This window comes from Micropterus salmoides, unplaced genomic scaffold (assembly GCF_014851395.1).
Source record: "Micropterus salmoides isolate LMB-PRFRI ecotype aquatic unplaced genomic scaffold, ASM1485139v1 Ms_hic_scaffold_16, whole genome shotgun sequence".
In the NCBI taxonomy this organism is placed as follows: Eukaryota; Metazoa; Chordata; class Actinopteri; order Centrarchiformes; family Centrarchidae; genus Micropterus; species Micropterus salmoides.
In genome coordinates this window covers 25530592-25542825 of record NW_024040707.1, presented here as the reverse complement: position 1 = coordinate 25542825, position 12234 = coordinate 25530592, and the positions used below count along the sequence as shown (strand labels likewise).

At 41.1% G+C, this 12234-nt stretch overlaps 1 protein-coding gene across 1 annotated transcript; it reads left to right on the top strand.

Annotated features, from left to right (window-relative positions):
• Positions 1 to 1428: 1428 nt before the first annotated feature.
• Positions 1429 to 12141, top strand: LOC119905769 (AP-4 complex subunit beta-1-like; the record flags this gene model as incomplete). The annotated part of the gene is given in 7 exon segments (XM_038723082.1): positions 1429 to 1540; positions 1959 to 2042; positions 2156 to 2259; positions 5400 to 5607; positions 5686 to 6000; positions 10632 to 10775; positions 11031 to 12141. Coding segments are annotated over 7 exon segments (1455 nt in total), but the record flags the coding sequence as incomplete, so codon positions are not given.
• Between the last annotated feature and the right edge of the window lie 93 nt (positions 12142 to 12234).

The following is a 12234-nucleotide window of genomic DNA, read 5'->3' as shown; positions in this document are numbered from 1 at the left end:
CAGTTTAGATTTCAAAGCCATCAAGTCAGACTGTCTGATGTCAGCAGGAAGATAATTTCAGAGAAAATAATGTACTTTGTTGTTGTTGCTATATTACAATACTCATTATTGAAAGACAACATAAAATAGCTGCTTAAAAAAATCAAATAAAGTCTGAGCATGTCTTTGCAGCTCGTCAGAAAGATACCACAGAGCTTTTAAGCTTTATGTGTTTTAATTATTGATTCCCTCCACTTGCAGCCGGAAACAATTACTCTATTGTGTCACTTATCTCTATTTGTTAACATTGTTGCTGTATCTCATGATTTCCCTCTTCTAGTCATTATTTTGTAAACAACTGCAAAACTGTTATATTTAATTTTTTTGTTATTAATTGTTGGTGTTGAATTTGGAAGAAGTGTGCGTGTGAGATATATAACGCTGAAGACCCAAAGCAAATTCTAAACATTTGTTGTTTGTCTTACTGGACAACAGTGTTTTGCGTGTGTGTGTGTTTAGTGTGCCGACGGCGTAGAGACACAAAGCGTGTTGTTTTATGCTATTTAAAATGACTGGATTAGTTTCTTTTTCAGGGAAAATATCTTGTCAGTTGGATGTGTGGCTACATATTGAGAAATGAAATGTCTTCTTCTAGTTGCTGTTGCGTTCTGTCCCTGGCCTGATGGGGGCGCACTACAAACGTTTCTTCTGTGGCTATGCTGAGCCAGCCTACATCAAGCAGAGGAAGATGCAGGTGATGCTTGTTTAGTTTTCTGTTCAAATTTCATCACACATTTCATCACACATTTCATCACACATTTCATCACAGAGGCGGCGGAGGTTCCAGCAAAAGTACAATTGTTTGGGAAATCTGCTATTCGTTGTCTTGTCTATGCTGGCAACCTCTGCTCCCAGCCAAGAAATAGTCCACCAGGTACACGCATATGTGCTAGACTATTTCCCCCCCTGTCCGCCCACCTTAAAACCACAACATGTAGTATAAACTTCAGATTCCTTACAGATTACACAAACAAGATTTAACATGTAAACCAGTAACCCCCCCCCCCCCCCCCCCCCCCCCCGTCTCCAGTCTTTATGCTAAGCTAAGCTAACGCTACAGCTTCGTATTTAGAGTACAGACATGATAGTGGTATCAGTCTTCTCATCTAACTCTCAGAAAAAATTCCCAAAGTGTTGAACTATTCCTTTAACTTATTTGATCCATTATTTTAAGCAAGTTGAGAAGATAAACGTGGCTGGAGAGTAATCCGCCTTCCCATATTTAACAAGAACTAACAACTGGTTTAAGAAGTTGAGAGGTTCAGAAAGTGTGTGACAGATTAAAAGCCAGGATATCTCCTTTAACACGCAGTGATGTCCACAGTTACGACCCAGTATTAGCAGTAGTTGTCCTTCTTTATTAAGCCTAAGGCTGGTTTGTGTTTGCAGGTGCTGGTGGAGCTGGTGAATGATGAGAATGTAGCCATGTTACTGGATGAGCTGAAAGGATACTGCACTGATGTCAACGCTGACACTGCCCAGGCTGCAATCTCAGCTATAGGTAAACACACACGCTATTATTACACACTCTCTTGTTTGCTGTGTCTTTATTACAAGTCAAACGCCTACAGACTGTCACTTTTTCATATAGTCTTTCAGCTCACGTTAAGTAACCCTTATACTCTTAAAAATCTGTAGTCTTATTTTGTTCACTCTGGCAGGAACATTATATTCATTTTCTCCTATGTCCTTGATTTTGCACTTTATTCCTAAATGTTTAACACCAGTAAAGCTCAGGCCGACTACATGTTTCTATGGGAACACTACCTGGCTCTGTTCATGCCTCATTACCTTTAAAACTGCACCTGCCTGTAATGCAAATTTCAACATTATCGGGTCCTTTCTTGGGATTCTTAAACCTCATCACCCAATGGGTTAAAGTCATACATTCACTCATGTCCTGTGTGGATTTGGTGCAGGTCGTATTGGACGGAGCTACAGCGACAGATGTCTAGAGATCCTTACTGGACTGCTCGGGCTCAGACAGGAGCACATCACTTCTGGTAAAACTCGTTCTTCCACAAACACACAATGGGTTCATATTGCACTGTCAGAATGCACCTGCATTTGTTTGAATGTTTCATCATTCAACATCTCTCCCTCTCACACTCCTCAGTGGTCGTGCAGACTATGCGTGACCTGGTCTGGGTGTGTCCTCAGTGTAGCGACACTGTGTGTTTGGCTCTCGAAGGCTGCGAGGAGACTCTGCAGGATTCCCAGGTCAGACACAGCTGCCACATCCACGTACTGCCTGGATGTAGAAATGTCACCATTTCATGAAACATTCACATTCTTGACTTCAGTGAAAGTACTGGTGCCACAGTATAAAAATATTCCATTACAAGTAAAAGTCCTGCTATCGAAATGTTACTTGGTACATTAAGTATTATCAGCAAAATATTCTTAAAGTATCAAAAGTTAAAGTTCTCATTATGCAGAATGGTCACTTATTTTAAGTGTTATTTTACTTTTCATAATCAAGGGTAAAGGCCTCGAGAAAATATTTTCTCCATCAGCTTCTTGGCTTTTTCACCAGAGAGATTTCTGTCTGTGGTGTTGTGGTTGGGCTCTTTTCACTGGTTTGAAGTGGGCAGGACTCCTATTATTTATTGTATCTGCAGTCCATATACAGTACATATTTTGATAAATTGTTCATTTATGTGTGCAGTAAACAGACATTGTGTTTATCAGTTTTTATTACAAACAATTTACATATTTCTTTCCCCTGCTAAAACCTCGTGGCTCTTGTAAATCCCATTTACGGTATGTTTACATCTTCAGAGATGGAGGATTTCCCAGCAGAACTGACAGTTGCAAATTGTGTGTGTTTAGTAACTCTATCTGAATACATAATCAACCTCTGTTAACATCACTCCTTCAATTACTGGCATGTTCCTCCCTGAAATGCAATGAGGAGGGAGATGCAGGTTGCACAAAATTCACACAAATGATATGCAAACTGGGAGCCAACACGTGTTTTGGGCAGAATGTATCAAATCTGAAGCCGCAGTGAATCTGGTCCTCAGTAATTTACACTGAGCCGTACATTAATTAATTATCATCATTTTGCGTCTTGACTGACAGGTGTACTGTTGCGCCAGTTTAATTCCGCATTTATAAAATGCTGTACATTGCATTATGGGATTGTTAGTAATAAAAGTGGTGTACGTGTCACGGATTCTAGGACTTTTTATGTTCCATTGTAGGAACGCTTGAGGGCACTATCATAGTGCATGAATTTTACCATAAATATAGTGCACTAAATAATTTACATGGAGTAAATTCTGACACAGCCTAAAGAATAATGCTTCAAGATCGTTTTTTTTTTTCAAACAAACTGAATATTTCGTGTTGTGAAGAAAAACTTTTAATATATTAATGTTGTAGATGTAGATGACTTCTAGCCACTACTACTAACTAGTATCTATAACTGTGTAATAAATGTAGTAAAAAGTCAAATAATTCCCTCTGAAATATAGTGCAATAGAAGTATAAAATTAAATTAAAATACTTAGATAAGTACCTAAAATTTGTACTAAAATGCCTGTGTCAACAGGTACCAATGCTGCTGAAACAATCTTCCTACCTACTTCCTGCCAGCTTCTGCTCTGCAGCAAACATTTAAATTAGGTTAGTTTAGCCAGGAAATGTGTGTCACTACTGAGTTCCGCATGTTCTTTTTAATTCTCTCCTCTTTCTTTTTTGCTCATTATCTTTGTTTTAAAGCATGGTGACATGTTCTTGTCAGCATGCTTGAATGCATATTAATCCCTGTACTTAAGGCAATTGTTGAGGTATAGTACTAGTATTGTACACATGGACAGATTGTGAAAGAATGGGCCCCACGGCACAGGCACATAAAAGTCCCTTGCGGCCACTTTTGGTCTCTTTCAGTGACATTTTGCAGGTTAACCACATCACAGTCCTGCTGTTGGTTGAAAGCTGCACTTGAACTTCAGTTTTTACATGCTGGAGGGAAAGAGATCCTTTCTGAATAGTTTCTAAAGCTTCTTGCCACATTAGATCCACACTGAAATTCATCTCCACAAATATTATACACAATACTCTGCAACAGCAGGTGGTGGCAGAAGTACTCATATTTTAAGTGCTTAAGTAAAAGTATAAATACCACAATGTAGAAATAGTCTGTTAGAAGTGGTCTTAGAAGTAAACCTTAAATTTTAGTAAAGTACAAGTATTAACATCCAAAATATAATAAAAGTACCAAGAGTAAAAGTAGTCATCATGCAGATTAGCCCAGTTCAGAAAATGTTATAATATTGGATTATAATTATTGATTCATTAATGTTTAATTTTATGTGTAGCTGATAAGATAACTAATATTGATTATATAATGCTGAGAAGATGTTCCTTTATTGATATATGCATTGTAGTAGTGTGCCCAGTATCTGATTATCTGGTTAGTCATTTCCATGTACACAGGCATGTTTGCAGCCTATGTGGAACTAATAAGCAAACAATCTACAATTCAAAAAAAGATAGAGATTTTATTGGTGGTTGTACTTTTTATGTTAATGAATGAATGAACTGATCGACTTCACACAAGTAGTGTGAACTATAACACATAAGCTTGTTTCCTTTGAACTAATAACCTCAACAACCACATGCCATGCATCTGTTTGTATATCGAAACTCCACTTTGCATTTGGTGTCTGATTCTGTGTGAGCACTTAGGCTCAGTGTATAGATGTGTGTGAATGGTGAATGTAAAAGTGCTTTGAGTGGTCGAACAGGCGACTAGAAAGCTATATAAATACAGAGCGTTTACAAAACTGTGTGAAATTCAGCCCTCAAATTTCCCACGCCCCACACGAAGGCAATTGAGATTTCCCATGTCACTTACCTTCAGGGAAATACTCTCTCAAGGTGTGCCATATTATCTCCATTTGCACAATTATCTATGAATGCAGAAACAATTAACAGCTTCTCCTTCAGACATGGTCAGACAACACGTTTTACTGTTTACTCCTCACGAGGCACTAAATGCTGTCACGTGGAGTTTCTTGTAAACTCAAAAAGTTATGTTTACATTCAGCGTTTCTCACCAGAGCTCATTGTGTGTCTAATAAACACGTTGAATGCATTTCCATCCTCGTAAAACATTTGCATAGACGATTTTTGGAACCTACTCCTGATCAAAATAACGGTGTGTAATCATCAGGATGACCGTGCTTCACGTCATCTACTGCACTATATTCACTACTAGTGGTTAAAAAGTTCACAGGAAGGGTACCTTTAAACCTGAGCAGAACACTGATTGGCCAGAGTAACTCAAAACATCTCATTGGGTGTTTAAACTTAGTACTAATCCTCTTCTCCTTCTCTTCATTCCCCATTAGGGCAGGCAGGCCCTGCTGTGGTTGCTGGGTGTGTATGGGGAGCGAGTCTCCAGCGCCCCCTACACTTTGGAGGTGTTCATTGATGGAGTGAGGAGCGAGTCCTCTCTGGGAGTCAAGATGGAGCTGCTGACGACCACCATGAGGCTGTTTTTGTGCCGGCCTGCTGAGACACAAGACATGCTTGGAAGACTGCTGCACTACTGCATAGGTGTGTGTGTGTGTGTGTGTGTGTGTGTGTGTGTGGTAGAGAAAGCGAGGATATCGTTAACGCTCTTGTGTTTTTCAGAGGAGGAGACAGACATGTGTGTGCGTGACCAGGCGCTTCTCTACTACCGCCTGTTACACTGTGGGATAGAAGAGACACGTAGGGTCCTTCAGTGTCGGAGGTCAGACCCGTCTCTGGGTGTTCTGATTGGCCGCCCAGCGGAGCCTATCAGTCAGTGGGCATGCAGCTTTAACACTCTGGAGCCTCTGAGACAGGGCGCCGTAGAGACAGAGTCCGCCAGCAGAGGAAGCCCTGAACATGTGACATTTGACCCCAAGCCTAACACCGACCTCTCAGGCACACTGAACTGTAGCCAAGGTGACACGGTTCATGCAGGTGAGTGTACAGTGGCGAGGCCTTTAATGAAGTTACACAGTATTTCTCTACAGTATTTTTCTTTGTAATATTGTAGTCAAAATGTAAAATTAACACGTTACTTTCTCAGCTCTATAACATCCAGTCTTTCTACCATCTTGGTGGAGTTACTGTGTTATCATAGGTGAAGCGGTTGTAGCTGTGGTGTCTCGCATTCACCAGTTTTCCTGACTAACTAGCTAGTAGTGTATAATGTGCCTGACAGTCAGTGGATGTTGGGTCAGATGTATTAGCCACGCAGTTCATTTAAGACCATTTGAGGAGAAGGGGCAGCGATATGCGAGACATTTTTAGATAAGCCAAAAATGTGGAACTGGAGAAAAAGTCAGGGGATTCATCCTCCTGGGGCCGTGAATGTTTATACACAATCACATGGCAGTCCATCTGGTAGTTATTGCAACAGGCATTTCAGTGTGGACCGACCGGCAGACAAATATTTCCACCCCTAGAGACATAAACACATTTGGTGACTGTAGAGTGCGCTTGCAACTAAACAAGCAGAGAAGGAGGGATATTGAAATGCTGAACAAACAAGTGAGGAGAAATAGGGAGACACGGACGAGGCTGATAAAATGTGCTATCTTCCTGTAAAACTCCCTTTCAGGCCCCACAGTGAGGGGAAGGACTGTGAAAATGAAGCCAATAAAATCGGGTAGACACTGTATGGATTACACCCATTTTTGATCGGTCGGGTCTAGATCAGTGTGTCGTCTGTCCTGCAGCTTGAGCAGTTCAGCGGCCCGATTTCCTACATGGCTGCTGTTTAGTGGCATCCTTTCTTACGCAGATGTACCTCTGTAGATGTTGAGAACCACGAGAAGCTTGTGTTACCTTTCCTTCTGAACCCACAGCTGTGCCATCACCAGTAGAATTGTGAACTGTTGAATTCCCATAAATGTAGAATTTATGGGAAAGCTGTTATATTAAATTGCAATATACTGGTTTTACTGCCTCACAGAAGAGAACATGGCTAATATATCTGCAGGAGACTATTAAGGCTGTTTAACAATGAATTCCACTGATTCACTGGCTTCTAACAAGCTGCTGATATTTCTAGTTTTCATAACTTATTTTTTGGCCTGCGGGAATTGCAGCTACAGAACCAATAAAACCTTGTGCTCAATCCAAGAATTACAGTGGTATTATCATAATTGTAAGTTCAGAAAGTTCACTTTTTGTGCACTTCATTGTGTTATAAATGTAACTGTCTGACAGTGATTCTAAAGGCATTTTCTTTTGAAAATGTGTAAAAAATCAAAACTGAAATCTCTCCTTTACATACAGGAAGTATTCAGTGCCTTTGCTTTAACACCCCAAAATGAGCTGTGGTGCGTAATAATAGACAATAAAAGATTTGTCATAAGCCTGCGGCAGGGGGCGTGCCAGTAGAAGATGAGTGACACACCACTAACAGTCAACATACTACTGTATAAAGAGTTGTACAGGATTTGCCACACAAAACTGGTGTCTTTCAGTTAAACAAGAGTTACAGGTTGTGAATGTTCTCAGTCATCCAGGTCGTATGTATCCAAGGAAGGTTAAAATCAAGGGCAACTGGTCTTGCAGACTACAGAAACCACCTCCGGTTTAACCTGAGATACAGACAACATAAACTTACACCTAACAGCCTACACTTCCACAGTAAAAGGACACAGCGCTGGAATGATCCTGGAAAACGCACAACACCAACTATTGAATGAGAGAGCGAGACCGATCTATGTCACCATTGAAGCCCTGAACAAAGAATCGGACAGCTTACACCGCAAGAGCAAGGAAAGACAGACCCATGAGTTCCAAAACCTACAGTCACCAGCTGGAGATCCCAAGAAAAATAACTTTCTAGGAGGAATGTGACGGAAAGGCAAGAGCAGTAACCCCATTTTTTTGAACCCGGGTCTGCAGGGTACCAAACATGCAACTTGACCGCAACGCCAAAGAGCCAGGCTCGTTGAAATGGCAGTCACAGCGCATACTCAACCGTAGTGACGGTGGTCCGTCACAAGGAGAAAGAACGACAACAGATGGGTGAAAAACCTGTCAGATAGGGAACTCACTCAACCAGAGCAAGACATTCTGACCAAAGGATTAAACACACCACAGCAGCTACCTATAGTAGCAACAGTATGTTGTTTCTGAGCTGAGCATACTCTTTACATTTCCTCCTCCACCATGGAGGCAGTAGAAACCGTTAGGACACAACTGATACAAGGCAACACCCTGAATAACAGAACTAGCCTCAGCCCTGACCAGATCTGTAAACTACTCTGGAAGAAGGGTCATCAGAACTCTGCACCACCGAGTTGAGAACATATCAACAAGTGATGAAGCCCAAGAAAAGGAAAAGAACCACCTGAAGGGGGCACTTACAGCCTGTGGAATATCCTAAATGGACCTTTGGCCGCAAGATCCAGAAAGAACAACACTAAAGGGAGTGGGGGAAAGAAGAGTTAACGCAACCACATTGTGACACATGGCTCAAAACAGAAGGGCTAACTCCTCAGGTCAAGACTCAGCAGTTTACCTACATCTGAAGGATAAAGGACACTCATTTGAGGACCATCAGTTACACATTTTAGACAGAGAGGATGGATGGTTTGAAAGAGGTGTCAAGGAAGCCATTTACACCCGGGGTGAGAAGCCGTCGCGTAACAGAGGAGGGGGTCTGCGACTCCACTTATCCCCTTCATCACTTCCCAGGAAACTTTTTGCCCCAGGTGAGGATGCCAACGATGGTAGTTCAGACTTGGCTCCAACGACCATAACGACTGTCGTTACAACATCCAGGAGCACTAATGAACCTGCAGAATTGATCATCTTTCACAACAACCCCACAGAGGTTAAATAGCTGAGTTTCCCTACCCTGTCAGTCAGAACTGAAGAAGTCTCTTGGATGAGTAATGGAAAGTCTTTGAGTATCTTCATCCAAGTCCAGTTGCCCTTGATTTCAACATTCCTTGGATGGGAGTGACAGGTCATTTTTAAGTTTCACATAGCAGGATGCCAGTGAGAAGTAGCTTAAGCCAGTAGAAGGGCAGTGGCATAACAACGAGTCCAGTGCTTTTCACTAAACGCCAGCGTCACCGTGCTAATGATGTGTAAATTCTTAGAGCATTATATTATAGTCTAAATTGTTATTATTAATTATTAGAGCAATCATAATAGTCTACATTGTCATCATTTAAAGTGTTATTTTTATCTTAGGTTATGTTATAGTTGAATTGTTATTGCCTTAAATGATGACGTTATTGAAGAAAGATTGCGTCAGTAATCATTCCCTCTCATACTCCCTCTACACTGTGTATGTGTTATATGCTATTATTTGCAGAGTCGTGACTAGTAGTTTTTGGAAACACAAGACCGATAAAAAGTATCAAACTGCTGAACTACACCACAGACTAGAGAATAACGGTAAACACGTCAGTTTTGAGAAGTTGCTGAGTCACAATGGCAATAGCGCAAAGGCCTGAGCAATAGAATCAAACAGTCCATTAGTACTATGGTTGATTTTACAATGACTATTTGATCAGAAAAACATGTATATCTTTTTAAAATATACAATCGTGTTTGAGTTTTAATGGTATCTAATTATGTACTGTATGTTTTGTCTTTGAAAAGGTACAATTTGACCTTCTAAAAGTTCTAATGGTGATTTTCAGGATTAGAGCATTCAAAAAATATAAGAACCATGTTGTTACAACAAAAAAAAGGGGGGGAATTGCATAAAAACACCGCCTAAATGGGAGGAGATTGAGGATTGCAAAAGGAAATGTGCGCTAACTGCGCACTTACTTATTCATCCTGATGCCTACTAGGATGTGACTCAGGTTTTTGTCTTTTAATGGAATAAAAACCCTTTTGCACCGATTTTTGACTGTTTCCAGAGAGGTTTTTTGGATGATAAGAAAAGTTTTGGGTTTATAACTGGCCTAGCCCTGAACTTTTTTTCGTCACTACAACATGCTAACAATGACTTTGCTAACTTGCTGACCATGTTCACCAGTTTAGATTAGCATGTTAGAAAACTAACATTTGCTTATTGGTACTAAATACAAAGTAAATCAGAGGCTGATGGGAATGTCGTTTGTTCCTGAATCAGTCTGTGAATACTTTTTTTTTTTTATAAATTTGCTAAAACTAATTATAAATGTGTTTTTGCTTTGTCGTAATGGGTTATTGCTTATATCTTTTTTTTACTTTTTTAAATTTCTAATGCCATGTCAAAGGTTTGTTTGTATCCATCTATAACACAATGAGTGCAATAGGTAAAGTGCTCTGAATACTTACTGAAACTACTGAGAAAGGTCACTGAGGGTCAGAAATATCTTCATGCCACTTCCCCATGGATCCAGCTTTACATACTTTTGTTCAAAAACTGGGAGTTTTTCCCCCCAAGGTAAGGATTCATTTCTGAGAATGCAGTGCCACTTTTAATCACTCATCCTAACTCCCTGTCTCCTTTCCACTTTAACCACATCCTCCTTCCCCGTCCACTGTTTGGCTTGCTGTTGCTGCGCCCTTATCCTCTCTCTTCGTTGCCCTTCTTTCCTTTCCTCCTTTCCTGCATCTTCCCCTTCTTTGTCCTTCCAATCCAGGCACAGACAGTGCTAATAGATGTACAAACTCCTTTTCTGATGTCCTGGCTTCCAGCGATGCAGTCCCCCTCAGTTTGTCCCTCTCCCCAGCTCTCAGCCCAGAGGAGTTTCAGCGTCTGTGGCTGCAGAGACAGACTGAGCAAGGTAATTAAATGTAAGGGGACTCTTTTCTGCAGAAGGCTTCCCTTTTGACGGGACAGGAATTGTCGCTGACAGGAGCTAACAGGCCTGCAGTAAAAAATGTAAAAACCAATACAAAATCTCCTGTGGTTGAATGTACAGTATTTAAGTACATTTCCTCAAGTACTATTAAGTACATAAGTATGTTCTGTTCTTGCTACTTCTTTTTGTCTGTCTGGCATCAGTTTCTCTGACTTTTTCTCCTTGTTTTCTCGCTAGGTGCTGAGAAAACAGAAGAGGAGGAGGATTATGTGTGTTTGGAAGAATGTGTCCAATGCCCTGCGATAACTCACTGTTCACCACAGAGCCTTCAGGCTGCGATGCAGCTGGTCAATATCCAGACATTGGCTTACACGCCACCGCACACACTCCCCTGGAGGGTCTACCTGTACACACACACCCAACGCGCACACTCTGGCAACACACCCCACAGCACGCTCATACTGGGGGAGCTGCTGTACACTGGAGAGGCAAATCAGAAAGTAGTTAGTAAGGAAGCTGTAGAGGGCGGGGAAGAGAAGCAGGTGAAAGAGGGAGAGGAGGCCACAGTTGATGGGCTGAGTGGGAGAGAGTTGGTGAGAATAAACGGAGAAGAGGAGGAAGTAAAAGTGACTCTGAAGCAGCAACCAAGAGATGACAAAGCTCTGAAGGGGTTTCTCTCCATCATCACCACTGTACTGCACACACTGTCCTCAGAGCAAAATTAAATATGCATCACAACCACACACAGACACATCATCAGCTGAAATAATTGATGCAAGAGAGGAGTCTTAACTGGAGTCAGAATGTGATTTAACAAGACCACACTGAAGTAAAGTTCAGCTGAGGGCCACTAATCTCCTCAGTTTGCTGTTTTTTCAGAGTTGAGCCATAATAAGTAGATTAAAGAATAGTTGGGGTTAGGTAAAGGTTTGGCCTACTGGGGGCACCATGGAGGACTAGCCTCACTGCAGTCAGACACATGCCCTGATGGAAGCAACCACCTTACTCATTCACAGAAAGTCGAAACAAGAGTTGTTGAAGAAGACCTGCCAGCTGCTTACTAGTTCAGAGTCAACTGAAACTGACCCAGAGTTTGAGTTACCTTTCTTTCTTTCTAAGTTAACAAACTCAGAGTTTTCACTAAGCGTGCTTTCTGGAACTGAAAGGCATTAAGAATACTGTTCTTATTTCTGTGTGCACCTCTAAGCTCTAACCAGATGCCTACCCTTGAATGTAGATTAAATTTTACTGGTGTGTGTGTGTATGTATGTACATTGGAGGCTATCATGATGTAAATGCAAACACATGAATTGCCTTAAAACAATAAACACTTGATTTCTTTCTGCACTGTTATGCGTTTGTATGTGTTTTAGGAAGGCGGTACATGGCCTGCTGGGTATGGAAAACCATCAAAATATTTATTCCTTAAAAAGTAAGTCGC